The sequence below is a fragment of the Myzus persicae genome, unplaced genomic scaffold (assembly GCF_001856785.1).
Source record: "Myzus persicae strain clone G006 unplaced genomic scaffold, MPER_G0061.0, whole genome shotgun sequence".
Taxonomy (NCBI): domain Eukaryota; kingdom Metazoa; phylum Arthropoda; class Insecta; order Hemiptera; family Aphididae; genus Myzus; species Myzus persicae.
The window spans coordinates 323,013-339,934 of record NW_019103025.1 but is presented as its reverse complement, the minus strand read 5'-3'; the positions used below and the strand labels follow the sequence as shown (position 1 = coordinate 339,934).

General features: G+C 32.4%; 1 protein-coding gene across 6 annotated transcripts in view; it reads right to left on the bottom strand.

Moving 5' to 3' along the window:
- LOC111033585 (zinc finger protein squeeze-like) overlaps nucleotides 1-16,922 on the bottom strand; it is a 158,745-nt gene that overhangs the window by 68,866 nt on the left and 72,957 nt on the right. For all 6 annotated transcript variants that reach the window (XM_022314386.1, XM_022314387.1, XM_022314388.1 and 3 more), the window contains exon 3: nucleotides 542-613. In XM_022314386.1, the coding sequence (XP_022170078.1) occupies nucleotides 542-613 (72 nt within the window). The remainder of the gene's footprint in view (nucleotides 1-541; nucleotides 614-16,922) is intronic.

The following is a 16,922-nucleotide window of genomic DNA, read 5'->3' as shown; positions in this document are numbered from 1 at the left end:
GTCTTAAAAACGTACACCCTTTTCGGTGTTATTATTTCATGCGCATCGTACGCATATTATAAATACAGGATACAACGTCAAAATTATCGTTTCTACCTATATAATACTTTAATAGTATATCTATACAATATTTTAATACTCTGCTCCGGTGCCCAAAAGGAATCGTGTCAGCAAGACGTAGGGCTTATAGAGTAGAAACCAGTTTAATCCTGAAGCCTAAAACTGGATATTATACCTATTATATATGTATAAATCCATATTATACATATTAATATACGAACAGTGTTTTTAATGGCCATCTTAAGTAAATACTTGTAGAAATCATTATGACCTGTAGTAGTAGTAGTAGTAGTAGTAGTAGTAGTAGTAGTAGTAGTAGTGGTATTCAGTAGTAGTAATGGTAGTGGTACATGGTAGGTGTAAGTGGTAAGCGTTAAAAGTGGTAGGGGTATAGAAATACAGTAGTGTGTAATATTGGCAAACGCGTTTGAGTTTTTTTTTTATCAATTTTTGTTGTTGTTGTTTTTTTTTAGAATTTTACCTCATAGCCTTGTTTCATGGCTGTCTGTCTAGTCCAACTATAGTCCACTTCTTTGCCATGTCCACCGCATTGCTGTAAACAAACAAACAAAACCGACCAATCAGAAAAAGACAAAACAATATGAGCAAATCCGGACCTGCCGGAGTGCACAACTCGCGTGATTATGCATAATAATAAACACAAACGAGTAATATATTATTATATTAATACATTTACTATAAAATTAATTAACATTATTTAACATTTCTTCTGAATATCAATTTGGAATCGATGTATTAATGAGCGATAAACAAAGTACGATTGTATTTTAACATTTTTACCATACACTGCAATATTATACAGCTATGGGCGGGTGTCGGGTCGCAGGGACTTAAATATCATAATATATTCTATGACCGTCTGAAATTAAGAATTTTCTATGGAACGATTATTGATAAATTAGTTTTCATTTTTAATTTATTTTTGCCTTTTTAATAATGACAAATATTTAATTTATAGGTAATCGATCGATGTGATTACGACGAAAGTAACTCGGGCACTAACTCTTAAACATGCGTTGGATCCTTTCTGTATAATTTATAATTTCAATGAGAAACGGATAGCACTCCTACATATAATACTGAGTATTATAATAATAAATATGTATACTTTTTAAAGTTCAATGAATACCTTAAAAACGTATTGTTTTTAGCTCTGTTCCGTGCGATGTTTTTAATATTACGGTCTTGTCGTATTTTTACTATTCATATAGTTCGCTTTTAAGTCGCTTAATTATAAAACGACCGTTGCTTATTCGGCTTCACTACCTAAATGAGAACAAATGGCTGTCCTGTACAACAATGACATTATTATTCTTTAACTTTATTTTTTTCACCATGACATATATTATCTAGTATACAGGAGACGTTTTATTCATGTACATTATATTATAGCCTATTTATTGTTACTGGTAGATAATATATATACACGTTTTTCGTTTACATTTGTACCTACCGTATTTTGGAAAAAATTGGGGTATCGTCAAATATTTTTTAAACGTCTTATAAAATATACAATACGGCGATAATAATAATAATACGTTCGATTAACTTTAAAAGAACACCGTTATTATTTGTTTCACAATCTTCAATTCATCTGGATGTAAACATGTTTTATTATGTTTTCCTTTTCGGCGTTTTTATTGTTTGGCAAAACTTTACAGACGCAATGTTCCACCCCTCCGATCCCGCCCCGCAGGCCACCGACACGGCGGCGGACGACTGTCTCGGGTACCCGAATTCTCTGTCGATTTATTATCCGGTCCTCGTCCGAAACCACTATTATTATTATACACCGAGTAGGTATATAATATAAAACTCGACATAACGGTCATCTACCCAGACGGTTTGAGAAACAATCGAACTCGAATAAACCGCCTCGCGAATGCACAGCATTGCGGTGAAACCTCGAGAATAATCAATGACATCTATTATATAGGTAGGTACACGCGGAGGGTAACGTAATTTTTACTCGCATTATGGTCGTCGCGTTTTTTTGGCGATTTTAAAACTAAAAAAATATCATTACTCGCGCACCGCCGGCTATGTCATTGCGGCTCAGATTGACTGCAGTTTATACAAGTACCGAATCGGTATATGAATATAATGGGTAATTATTGGATTTTTTCGGCACATATTACGTGGTCGAAGAACAACTACAGACCCCATCGATATATTGTTGCCATCTATATTATAATAATACGTATACATTTGAGGCCACTGCGTGCTCTGCAATTACCGCCGCCGGTGGAGTTGAGACTTTAGTACAATATTTCGTACATTGTACCCGTCAAATAAAACTGATCTTGTCGCAACACCGGTCCCGTGAAACCTACGTGTAGGATCTACAAAGTATTGGGTCCGTGGATACTTTTTAACATTGTTATGTACGCATATTATTTTAAATTGTTTAAATTGTACGTCTCGCTGCAGGTGTACTTACCAATGGCGTTGTACCTGTCTACCCACCCCGTTAGATGAGTGCTCAGATATGATATCGTCACAAATTATCGAAAAAGAGACTCCGAGTTTGGGGTTTTTTTGTCAGTACACACATAGGTAAGCATACTACTACACATTATATAAAGCACATCAAACTGTGGCTGTCGTATGATTACACTCAACGGCAGTCGACTGTAATTTTATGGGCCCGTGTGGATAATATTTTATGTTCTGCTGCTCGGAGGTATATTTTTTCAATTATCGGTCGACGTCAGACCGAAAACCCGATCGCGTGACTAAACAACCCCGCAGAGTACCTACCTAATATACAAACGACGTGTTGACGTAAAAGCTTACAGGTGATAACTTCATAAGTTTCTAGCGACGATTTAATTGCGTAATATTATTCCCGTCAGTCGCTTATTTGCATATTAAAACTTCAACATTTTATAACGGTTTCCACGCGATTGATACGCTTTATTTACTTATTTAACTCGAAAACACAAACATTTGAAAAAAACGACGTGTATTATACAACGCTGTATAAGTAGGTACCTACCTAAATAGTCAAAAATATATTAGTAATGATATATATATGTATAACAATAAAGTGATTTATTCCAAAAACTAAAACACATCTAGTGGCATTATTATTACACCAATGGCCTTAAGAATTAAGATGCCGGTCAGTTGGTGTGTTATGCTCAAAACGAATCGTGTATTTGCTACTGCACTTCTTGAGATAATGAGTTTACCATATTATAAGTTTTGGTAAAAAAAATTACGATACAATTTTCTTGATAAAAATCTTACTTAAAAAAAATCTCCATTGCATTCGTGTAGTATTGTAATTGATTCGCATGTCCTAGCTGGAACTCGGGTCTACTCTGTCAAATATAAATATTTTGCAACTCAAATTTCACTTACAAACTTACCGAGTTATTCGTTTATTTATAGCTAAAATGACGTACGCATATATTGCCTCCCGAATTGTATCCCGAATTTCGATTTTGTGCGTTCGAGTCTTACAACCGAATGCACTTTGAAATGACGCTCAGAACTAACGACTAACCTAGATATTGTTTCACCGTCGCAGACATCGAGAAAACGTCCACCCGCAACTTGTGCACGGAAATTTGGCGTTATTGTCGTCGGCGTGCCGTAAAATAGACCGTTGGTAGACGGCAAACGAGGTGTAGAAACGTTTCGTGAGGTTTTATTTTCTGATATATATATAGTTCCATAATATATACACACAGCAGCCTGTTTACCTTCGGGGGCTGTTCTCAGCCCACCCCTGGCTCGCCGCCGCCGCCGAAAATTGTTGTATTAATAAAATAAAACGCGTAATGAACCGTAACTACGTGATTTGAATAAAAATCCCACCGAGGCGTGTACGAATCACGGCGGAGATTAATGTTTTTCGTCAGTCGTAAAATGGAAAATATGATAAATGATAGGAGCCACAAGGTGTTCGATCTCGAATATATTTACGGCAACATAGGTACCTGTATAAACCGTATACCTTGACAAATCCGCGTTGTTCCGGATCGCGTCAGAATGTTAAATAGGTCTTGGGAACGAAAATCAAAACCAGGTCTATAGTGAATAAAGGGTGCGACGCGTAAGCGGCTAATGCGATGTACAGAGGTACCCTGCACTGCAGCACAGACAGTAATATTATAATGTTATACCAATGTGTTAGGTACCTATACCACACTTAATGCTAAACGCCATTAGGACTACTCGACTGATAAAAAATATTATATCAGCTCTTAGTATAACCGATTTTTGTTTTTCGAATATGATATGGTCGTACTTAAATATTTGAAGAAAATTCAAACTGAAACACAACCTTTTTTGTCGAGCTGTATGGGAAATATTATGTAAATAGAGTATTTAAATATATTATACGGTTTTTTAACCCCGGAAACTTAGAAAATACGGGCATCAACAATATTTTACACTCTTTGGAAATATACCGATGCCACTTAATGCGTTTAAAGTTTAAAAAGTCTATTCGAAATGTGACGATCCATATCCGTGCAATCTTCAATAGTCTGACACGCGGGGACTGTTGTAGGACATGAGAAAACCGATTTTGTTTTACGAAAATAAACAAATTTCATATTGTATACAAAATAAAAATTATATATTTACAGATTTAATGTTAGTGATGGCATAATATTCTAAAAATCAAAATATTCAAATTCTGCTGGTCAAATACCAATACTGACTGTTACTATTATGTGTTCAATGGGTATTTCTATCAATCGATTTTTCTCTTGCTATGTTAATTTCCACCGAAGAAAAATGTATAGAGGCATGTAAATTAAACAAAAACTAAAAGCCCATGTTTAAAACATTAATATAAAAATTCAATCGACAAATGCCTATTTAAAACGTTATTGGTGTAGAAGACAATATAATTATGCTATTGCGGTATTAGTGTTAAAAAAGTTAAAAATAGAGATTTTTTAGTGAACTGTTGTACATATTATTAATACATTCAATTATTTGACTAATTATTGTGATATTATTATGCAAAGAGAATATAAAAAGAATTAGTGTCTCATCAAATGAATTTTACAAAACTCTATTGTTAATATTATGAACCTGTATGAATTATACTCAAGAGTGTTACACCATTTTAGACAGATGTATTGCAGGTATAAGCGGTTTGACGTTTAGGTGTATTATATAAGGCATGCACACAAAAAGATTGACATATTTGATCAGCTGCTCTCCGATTGCAGGCAGGTACCGTTAAAATATGATCATTGACAATTTACTGGATTGAATCCGAACTTTTAAGATAGCGTCACAGGTTTTTTGTTTCGAGATTAATACGAAATGATTTAATTATAAAGTCCATATTATAAAATATTATAAAAATATAAAATACGGAAGTCTACACAGTACACAGTTTATACAACATAATATTGTTGCACGTTTTACATAAATTTAAAATTCGTTATACGACGCCATATTTGTGAAGCCCTTGAATTAATCAAATATGATTTAATTTTTATGAATTGTAAACTGTATAGTGTGTACTGACAATTTGGTTATAGGTTTGAACAGCGTTCAGTGGTTCGCATAATTCAATTGCGAAAAGAGTTTGAAAAGAAAAACTACACAATAAAGGGCATGCTGCGATAGGCCTAATAAATTATACGTCTATAAGTTTATATCGAACGTGTTTTTAATAACCGTACGGATATATATTTGTATTTAATATCTTTTAGAACTATAATAAACGGTATTAATCACTGATACCATAGATTTAACGCTATACGGAAGAAGTTGGACGGCTCAAAGAGGATAACCTAAAATACTATTAAACCATTGTTGTTGTATATATTGTCGAGTAGAGTAAAAAAAAAAAAAGAAAAAGGGCACCGACATGTGACGGAATTTAGAGAACACAATTCTGCCGTCGTGGGCGAATTAAAGAAGACTTTAGGACGCATTGTGCGCTAATGAAGCTCAGAGGGGTGAGTCGGCTGGCGGGGATAGCGCCGAGACTTGGCGGGCGGAAGACGACCGGCGGAAAGCAGTGGCGGGGAGGGTTGAAAAAAGTCCCGGACCAGAAAAAAAAGGGGTCGCGTGTATACACACACACATAAATATATATATAGATATATACATACGGGAGAGGGGAAGTAGTGGGCGTAAAACGTTATAAAAAAATCAATAAGTGCTGTAAAAAAACCGGGGTTTTTTTCCCCGGGGATGATGGACGGGGGGGGTTAGTGGCGGAGGTGGAAAGCGCATGCTCATCAACGCAAACGGAGGGTAAAAAGCTGGTGAACTTTTTTTTCACCCACCGCCTGTATAACCCTTGTTAAAAAAGTTTCGTGATGTGAAAATGTAGAGAAAAAAGCAAAAAAAAAAAGCAACACTTAATCGAGTGCATGTGTGTGCGTGAAAAATATCACGTAAAGTATACGAGCTTAAGAGCGACTAATAAGGTCAAACTTTTTAACGCATCAAGAAGACGCTTCACTCCGCGAAGTAAAGGGTTCAACGCGCGTGTTTCAAAAGAGATATTTGTATAGTTATAAAATACGAAAAACAGAATTTCCAGAAATAACTGACGCCTATAATAATATTAATGTCGAAATGAATTGAGATCAAAATTCGTCATCATACTACCGTAAAAAAAACGTCACAGTTTATGTATTACGAAAACCAATATCAATTATTAATGCTCTAAAATCGATGGATTTGAAATCTGACGACACGGTCTCTAGAATATGAAGCACAATTTGCTCACCTTCGGACAAACATTGTCGTATTTTAAGTAGAAAAAAAACAGCAATAATCTTTCGTTTTGAATTTTGATAGTGTTTTTGACCGTAACCATCACAGCCCATCTGTGCACACTTATATGCGATATAGTAACCGACAATATATATTAATAAAAAGAACACTTTACGATAAACTACATTATTATACTGTCAAGAAATCGTAGTCTGAAACTAACTCGAAAAAATACAATATCATAATTTTAATAGTGTGTAAATATTCTACTTATGTATGAATAAATAATTAAGACCAGTTTTACACTATGTCAATCGTCATGTGTCTAGTATGATATTATCGGGTGTAAATATTATATATTCAAAAAGAAAATAATAAACAATGGTATTGCGTATTTACCGAAAATTTAGAAAATCATACTACGAAAATATGTTTGTTGACATTTCGTTGTATTTATTGAATTGTATTCATATTTCTACCTTGACTATTGCATAAATAGTATTATGTATTATTATAGTTTTATGTATTAGAGAAAATAGTATAGGCCAAATAAAATAAAATCTTATCAAAATCAGTTAATTTTAATCTTTTAAATAAAATATTTTTTTAACGATTTCTACCCAAAGTAATTAATCTACTTTTTAGATCAAATATCAACCAATAGATATAGTTTTGTTTATTAGTGATTTCAGTAAGTAGGTATAGGTAAGTACTTACTATAGGTGTTAATTATTTAAATAAATGTAATTAAATAATCTAAAAACAATTTTGGAGTGTGTTGATAGTATATAATACAGGTACAATGTACATATTAGATTATGGCCAATAGTTTTGATAAAAGTAAGTATACAACGTAGAGTAAAAGAAGTTTTCAGTAGTGGTTTTTATTACTTTTTTTTTACTCGTTGATATTAAATTGTTATAGGTAGGTATGTAAACATATACATAATAAATTAAACAATCCGTTTTACAATAATTTACAGAATTGATTTTACATTTGATTTTTCAATGTGTAAATCAAATCTTTGTGGTACATTTCGTACAATATGATAAGGATGACTAATATAACCATAGTGTCCGTCGGACGATAATATAGTAAGTAATTTTGGTCACTATAGTACTGTAATATAGACTAGTAAACTATTTCGGAGAGGTATTTCTAACTCAGGAGACTGACTGCTTATACCAAAAAACGTAACATCCTATAATATTACTAACATAAAATATATATGCATACATTATACAATGTACACAACATGTATATAATATTATATTATGCAAGTACAATGTTATATATCATATTTACACACATTATATAGGACGAGCGTTTTATTTTACTCACTTCGCACCGATAAGAACGCATCGTAAACGACAGCGGCGGTTTACTTGCGTTGAATTAGCCGACTAAGGGCTATATAATGTACGTAATACCCTCCTCTCACTCTCTCTCCCTCACTATATATATATAATAAATATAACTATAATAGAATTTGGGATCAATTATCCCTCGAGATTACGCGCGTTCCAAAACGCGTCCCAGGTGAAACCCGAACGGCCACTGTGCCGCCGAGACTAATTGATATAAATATGATCGATTACTATTATTAATCCGATGTTAATGTGTATATGATGACGATTATTATTATAATTATTTTCATTTTTTCGTTAATATACAGGGTGATTCTTTGGACGTTAAACACTATTAATATTATCTGAAAAATTACTAACGCGTTTGAAAAAAAAAAAAAAAATGTTCTTGCATAATTAAAGATTACAACATGGCACAATTGAAATGTATAATATGTTTTATACTATTTAGTATTTTTGTATCGTTCTTATCATGTTTAAGTTTTTTGTTCTTTGAATGCGATAGCATATGCGTTTTTAATTTCATAATCCTAAGCAGAATATTTTTCTCAGGATTATTTTTATTTTAGAAATCGAATTCAAACAGCTAATCTTTTACTTACCCAGTAAACTAGTTTCTAGCTCATGAGTTTGGACGAGTGCTGTGAAATGACATATATCATGTGTATTCCTTTAAATATTGGTCCACTAGGTGTGCCGATAATGAGTGTTAAACTGTTAACTGTTGAGAGAATGGCCTTGCGACATCATATTATTACACGTAGTGTAGTATTTAAGTTTCACGAGTCACGAGTGGTGCCTAAATGCACTATATGGTGAGTATACGTATTTGGGTTTTTTTGTGTGTTTTACCTGATCCACAGTTTGTTTAATTAACTAATTAATTTTTTTTTTTATCGAAGGTAAAATAACACGCCAAAACAAATTAACATTGTATTGGGATCCGAAGTTTTCTCAGAATGCGGTCGTGTTCCGAAATTGCATTCAAACTGTCACTATGTAGGAACTTTTTGTTCCTATTTTTTTTTTCAAAGCCATTCGTTTATATTGACGTGGTTAACAGCTTTTCTTTTATATAAACGTACCTATTTTTTATCCGCTCAAATAAAATCTACGCTGCCGTTTAATGATCATCGTTTGTTAATACAGTTAGAATTTCAAGCGGGCGTAAATAGGGATATTTAACCGAAAGAAAAAATAAAATGTTTTAACGAGGTAATAATATTAATAAAAAAAAATAAAATCAAAGAGATAAATATTCTTTTTCGTCACGAATGAATTGCTGTATAGATGTAAATTTTAATTTTGTAAAACGTATAAAAAATACTGTGCCTAAAGTGAACAACATGAATTATTGTTGAAGTGTTTAAAGTTTCATAAAAGTTTTGAATTGTATTTCGCCATTATGTAAAATAGTAAAATGAATAAAGAGTAAAATGTCGGGTTTTCGATTAGAAAATAATAAACAGGTACTACAATAGTATATTATACTATTAATCGTGCTTCGGAAAGACTATCACAAAACAGTCATAATATTCATTCATTTTATTATTATAATAATTTTATACCTACATTGATATAGTTCACCAAACATAATAATATCAATCATCATCGCCCAGATGAATTAGTTTTTAAATAGTCTATTGTTGGAAAACTTAACAACAAGATCCATCCAATTTTTATTTAAAAATTAAACTTTATCAAATTAAACTATTATCAGCTTTAATTATATTATTTTCTATAGATCTTACGGGTACATTATAATATCGAAGAAAAAGCGTATTTATGACATTTAAATAAAACCGCATCAAACGATTGTTTGGACCAATACAATTTTATTTTATTGTATCGTTATAAATGTTTTTAATGTTATTGTTTTTCGTCGATTTCCATATAGAAAATTCAAGATTTCAAACGTAGTATCGTGTGTCAAACTGCACCGGGTTATGACATTTGACCTTTAGGTCAGTTTTCTCTCGCGGCAGGCCATTGACACGACATTTTAGGTCAATATTTATAACATCACGAGTATATTTTAATAGGAATCGATCGTTATCACTAGCCAACCTTCTTTCAACAAGTTGTTAAAGTAGTAATAATTTTCCACGGATTTTACCAATCGTCTTCGTCGTGGAAATGCATAATATTATATTATTGTAATCGTAATTTACACTACACAGACCATTTATGTAGGTCAAGTATAACAATACATAATACCTTTATTTTTGTACATAGGATACACTCGTCGAAACAAATCGTTCGAGTTAAACAAAATAATATGTAGGTAGTATGACGTATGTCTATTTATACCTATGCAGCTGTGCAGCTATGCATATCGCCCGGTTCGACTATTAATATTAAATCAATATTACGTCGATAAACAATGAGTTGGAAGCGCAGAACATAATATTAATTGACAACAGTATAATATTATTGTTTATAGGCCAACAATCTGTGTAATTAATAGCTTAATAAAAAAAATTTTAAAAAATAATTTGTTTGACTTTTTGTCAACGAAAATATTATATTCTACTAAGTATATGCAGTGATCGCAGCTGTAGTGTAGTAAGTGTATTACCTGCAATACACGATGTACTATTATAGGCTCTAATAAGCTTTAAATTCTCTTTGGAGGGGGGGAGTACCCCGCGGATACCATCAGACGTTTTAGATTCTGACCGAAGAGATAAACGTGTTGGTCTTACAATGTTTCTTTTTTTTTTCATGTGTGACACTTTATATATTATGGTAAGCCAAGTAAGCCAAGGTCTACCCAAAATTATGTACAGTGTACATGCACCATTATTGTAATGTCTTAAGTACCGTTTTTTTCAAAATTGTTTTTAACATTAATTGCAAATGTAAATTTATTTACCCGCAACATGACGGTGTATTGGTAGAACAAAAAAATAAAACCCAATTTCATATACAACTGTTTTTGGAGGACTGTACCTCCGCGCCCACAGTTGTACTCGCGTATAAACCTCCACGTACATATATATATATATATATATAATATTGTATGGGCACATTATATAAAATATGTAGGTTAACTCATGTATACGACTTTTATGCATATCATAAATGATTATCATAATATACGACGATATGTATTGTGTTGTGCGCAGACAACTAGAGGATTCGTTATGAAGTCGCTGCTCTTATAAATTAGAAAACCAATCGAACACACCCGGACCTGGTACCCACAACGCGCTGAAAATCGGCGGGGGAAATAGATGTCGGGTGGAAATTCCTAATCGGCTTCCGGTGTGTTGTTTTCGGTCGGCCGTTCGTATAAAAGGCGTATACCCGACCGGCACTGGTCACACACGAATCTGCATAAATATAATATAATAATAATATTACACGGTACACGCGTGCGAGCCGGTCTTGTTTTACAAATCATATACACGCGTTTCAACGCGGCGGTGCGGCTCTGTGTGTAGAATTATTATTATTATTATTATTGTTATTAATATGTTCGCGCGTATTATTCGAACTCCTGGGCAGTTTTTTTTTTTTTTTAATTCAATTTTTTTTTTTAAAAATATTTTCACCGCGGGAAGGTGGTTTCATTGTCCGGGCGATTTACGACTCGTCGAAACCTCGATGGCGCTGCGAGCACACATATAGTAATAATAACAATATACATATAGCTGGCGTCCAACTGCAGACCATAGATATCCCCCGGGCCTGAATGGATAGTAATAATAATAATAATTCGAGTAATAATGATGATGATGATAATACTATCGCGCACAATAAACGCGGAAAACGGACACACGACGACGACGACGACGACGATAATAATAAATAGTCAAACCCTTTTCGGCGGGTAAACGAAAATAAAAGACGAGAGCGATAAAAACCTATACTTAGTTTGGTTTCTCAAACGGTTTTTAATCGCTGCGACACTTGTGCGTATAAAGCGGACGTAATAATATAATTTCGCTAACGCCCGAGCGTAAAATATAATTCTAAATAATATATGTTATAATGGTAATTTTTGGTTTAAGGTAATAAAAATTTAAAAAAAATATGTTATAATAATATGTACTATCATATAACGATAATATATTATTTTAATGTTGTTGGCATATCGTTTTGCAGTGTGTATATACTATTAGGCATGGTATTATCTGTATAAAACGCGTACACCTATATTAAATTACCGATTTCGCCGGCACCTATAAGCCTAATCAAAACGCCATATTATTATAATTATTATATAACGACACGGTCGTGTCTGAAAACGAACTGTGATTTATATAAATTTAATACGTTCCACAGCAGGAAGTAATGGAAAAATTAAAATTAAAACGAACAAGACGTGTGCGGCACATGTGAATAAATTTGATTCGATTTTAATTGACTTTGTACATATACCTGTACACATCACACCGGAGTCCGGAGTAACCAATCTGTAGTATTTGGAATACCTACCTATGAAATAACTTAATATTTATGTCGAAATCGCGGTTAATAGGTACCACGGTTATAAGCCAATCTAATAATCATTATTAATCGATAACAATCAGTGTTCCGGCATAATTTTAAACCATAATAATACGGACGGTTCGGAGGAAATTTAATTAACGCCGATTATATAGCAATGTAAGTATACGATATTGAGTGTTTTTTTTTTATGCGCCAAATTACTTTTAACGTTTATTTAATTGATCAAAGTTCGTTGAGTGAATATCTTCTACCCGAATTGTATATAGGCGTGGACAATATTCAAAAGTTTCTACTTAATTAAAATAAAATGTTACCTACTTATTTGGCGACAATGTGCTACAGAGTGGGATTTTAAAATCACGTTAAAACATCGCAAGACAATATTGTCTTAGTTTAATTGGACCTTGTATATTATAATAATATATAACTTAACTAGTGTTTGAACTATTTGTGTGTTTAATTAATTAAACTAATTTCGAGCGATGCGTTAAGTACAATAATATACAATTATAATATTGTACTATATAAAGGTTGCCTATCTGCATATCTGCAGTCTGTCTGTCTGTATGTCTTATCGTTATTTACTATACGGTATATACGGAGTGGTTCTTTCAATACACTACAGTCATTAACTCGTTATAAAAAAATTAATTTTGCATATTTTTAACTCACATTTATTATTTTAATTTTATATAGACACCTATTCATATAATTTTATATGCACATTATAAATTTAAATATTTTTTAAGAATAATTTAAAAAAAAGAATATTACACATAATAAATCAATAACAGTTTATTATTTATAACTTTATAGACGTGATAATTTATTATATTAGTATAGGTAAACCGTCTTTATGCATTATTCAAGAGGAAGAGAGAGGCTGGGCAAACCTGGGGATTTTTTTTCTGCTATATTTCGTGTGATTTTCTGTAAATTTGAAATTTTTTTAAGATACTTATATGATATAATAAACAGTAAACTTATTGGTTTAATAATACATTTTTGAAATTTGAAGATTGAATTTCTTGGTAAAATGTCTTGCTTTAAGGGGTAATATTTGCTAAATATGATAATATATTATAATATGCATCGCACAAAAATGGAAGAGGTAAACAAACTATATAATAATATGTACTAGTAAAAAATCGTAAAGTAAAATGTTATTTTATTATTTTGGACATGTAGATACTTTAAATTATATGAAAAAAACAAGCTTAAAATGGACTTGAAATAAATGTCGGACAAACCAGACTATATGTATGAAATACTAATTATGACAATGTACACATAAAATAATAACCACTATCTGGCGAGTAAAATAGTAATGCAGTGGGTTTATGTTGATTAGATAAAAAAAGTTCAATCGGTCAAAATTCAATAATTATTTTTCTAGCACACTATCGGCTTGGATTCGATGTATCAAACATGTTGAAAATTATGTTGATGTAAGTACTTAAAATTTGAATACGTTCAGTATACGTTTCAATCGTTGTGTAAAAAACATTTCCAGAAAAACAAACGGGCAAAGACAATAATTAATATAATATCATGGTAGCTGTGCATACACCATCCATTCCAATCCAATTTTTCGATTACGATCGTTTTGGTCTGATAACCGTCATCGAATAAAAAAAAATGTCATCTTTCCGCCGTTTAAACGCACCACTACTGTCGTCGTCGCCATCGTTTTGCCGGATGAACAATATTTTCTATACAAACAATTAAGAAGTTCAGGTCGTGGGTGGTACCTATCAGCTGTGTATTATTATTTGTTATTACTTTTATAATTGCACTTTTTACAGTCGTAAATAATAAATTATTGGTCGCTACGTTTTGATTACGATTTTTTAACTTCGACAATTTTCTGCTATATTCTGTAATTTTACTATGCTTAGTTTATTTGCGGATTTTCACACTTGAAACCATACCATTCTTTATTATTTGTCAGCTCTTGAATATCTCTTGTGATCGAAGTTATGGTAAATTGGAGCTACGAGCTACAGTGATCTTTTTACAATTTTTATTTTTTTACATAGAATATTTCTTTACGACCCGCTGTGGAATAATCTTAGATGCCACTGATTTCTCAATTTAAAACGTTTCTGGATTGTTTAAGTTTTACAAGTCGACATAAAACCATCATCCCGGGGGTCAGCTGATGAGATTCTTTACAACACTCCAACTATGCAAAAATATAATATAATATGCAACACTACCGCTTCTCGAAACTCATAATAAAAATATAGGTATAGGTACTTCAGCGCAAAACCTCTGATTAAAGATGTTGATACTGTTAACACATTAAACGGCGTTAGAAAGTAAATAAAAAACATTCACAAAACAACAGCAAATCCTAAAAAGTAAAAATATTTAAATTCACATAAGATTGCAGACTGCAGTGTATATTATAGTTTATTCGTAGTATATGTTAATTGATTTTATGGCATAATTTGGAATTTTAATCCTGTTATTTTAAATTTATTATTATATAATCCGTATGGGTAGAGATAAAAATTATCGTTTGAAAAAAAAACCTCAACATTCAAGAAATAAATGATAAAATATAATTTAATGTCTGCAGTAGGTACTCTTAAGAATGCTTACTGGTTATTACTACACTACTATAATAATACAGATATAAACTTTTAACGACCTTCATCAATATTTTAATTACTCAACAATTATTGTTATTAAAATATTATTTGTATGTACATCATTGATTTTGGGACATAAAATAAATGCAATTTATGAATACTAATTGATATGCTATAAAATTATTATTTTGCATTTATAATTTAAGATTTGGAAGATATAAAAATCTTTTAATCTACAAATTGTTTTTTTATAGTCTGTAAGCAATACCATATAATAAATTATTACACCGGATAATTGTATTTAATTAAATAACACTAGTGTTTCATAACAGTTAAAATTATAAATTTATTATGTGCCCATGTACATTTCGCAATAAATAACATTATAATATATTTGAAACTCTGGAGTTTTAAAATAATAATAATTATTTTGACTTTGCACTTATCACAATAATATGCTCTCAACATAATATAAACGTATTGCACACGTTATGGGGCACACAACTACACTGTACACATTATTGATTTTGGAACGATCAGCTTGTGTACGATATCACGAAGTAGAGATGTCTTCGTCGTCATATATATTCGGGTGGTCCAAAATAAAAAAGCGAAATTAATTCGTTATTTACTTAGATTTTCCCCTATCCGCATGACGAAATGGCTTGGGGGGAGGGGAAGAAATCCTAAATTTGCGCAGCGGAGACTGCAGTAGGCACAATAACTCTCATCGATGTCAACCGCGAATAATATGACATCATCATCATCATCATCACACCGGGAGAGCAACCGTAAAATAATATTGTAATTATACATACGTACCATTATTGTACAGATTTAATATAATATCGCCGTCGCATAACAGTCGTTTTTTAGCGTCACGCACGTATATCGGCCGGGTTTGTTCGCATGCTAATCGACGGAATTAACACCTACCTACCCATATAATAATAATATTATTGTTATTATTATCGCGCCGTTCATTAGCGAATTTATTCGAACACGGCCTCCCTACCCACCTTATGCGTATAGTATGCGCACAGGACGTATATAGGCACGACAGCGGCAAAGGCGCGTCCGCGAAAATATAATGATGAACGGATGAAAAAAAAAAAAAACGAAATATAATAAATGCATTATAAGTGTAACTGATTACCGCGGGACAGGCGGTGTATCGGGAAAAAAATAATAAAAAATGTTTCTCTCTCTCCACACATATACCTATAATAATAATATTATATAAGTCGGACAGAAACAATGGCGGTTATATTACAGATTTTTTTTTTACACACTTTTATTCCCATGATCATGCAAATAGGTATGGCGAACATCCCGAAGAGGACGCGGTCGCCCCCTCTCCCCCACCCCTCCAAAGAATCATTAATTTAACGCTGTTTCTTTCGTGCTCGCACGTACGCGCACGTAATGTCACATTATCTATGTAGCTCGCGGGTATTATAATATTATGCACAGCGAGGAATTCATTCATTAACATGTGGTCCCCATGTATGGCCTATACCCATGTAAATAAGCGCGGTGGTTTATTCAATCGCGCTCGACACGGAATGAAAAATTTAAAATTATATTTAATATTATGCGTATACCTATATATATATTGTACGGCAGGTACCTAACGTTCCGTGTTACAATAATTATAATATATGCCCTCATATAGTCTCATATTATAATATAATATTATATTGTGCTATTGCG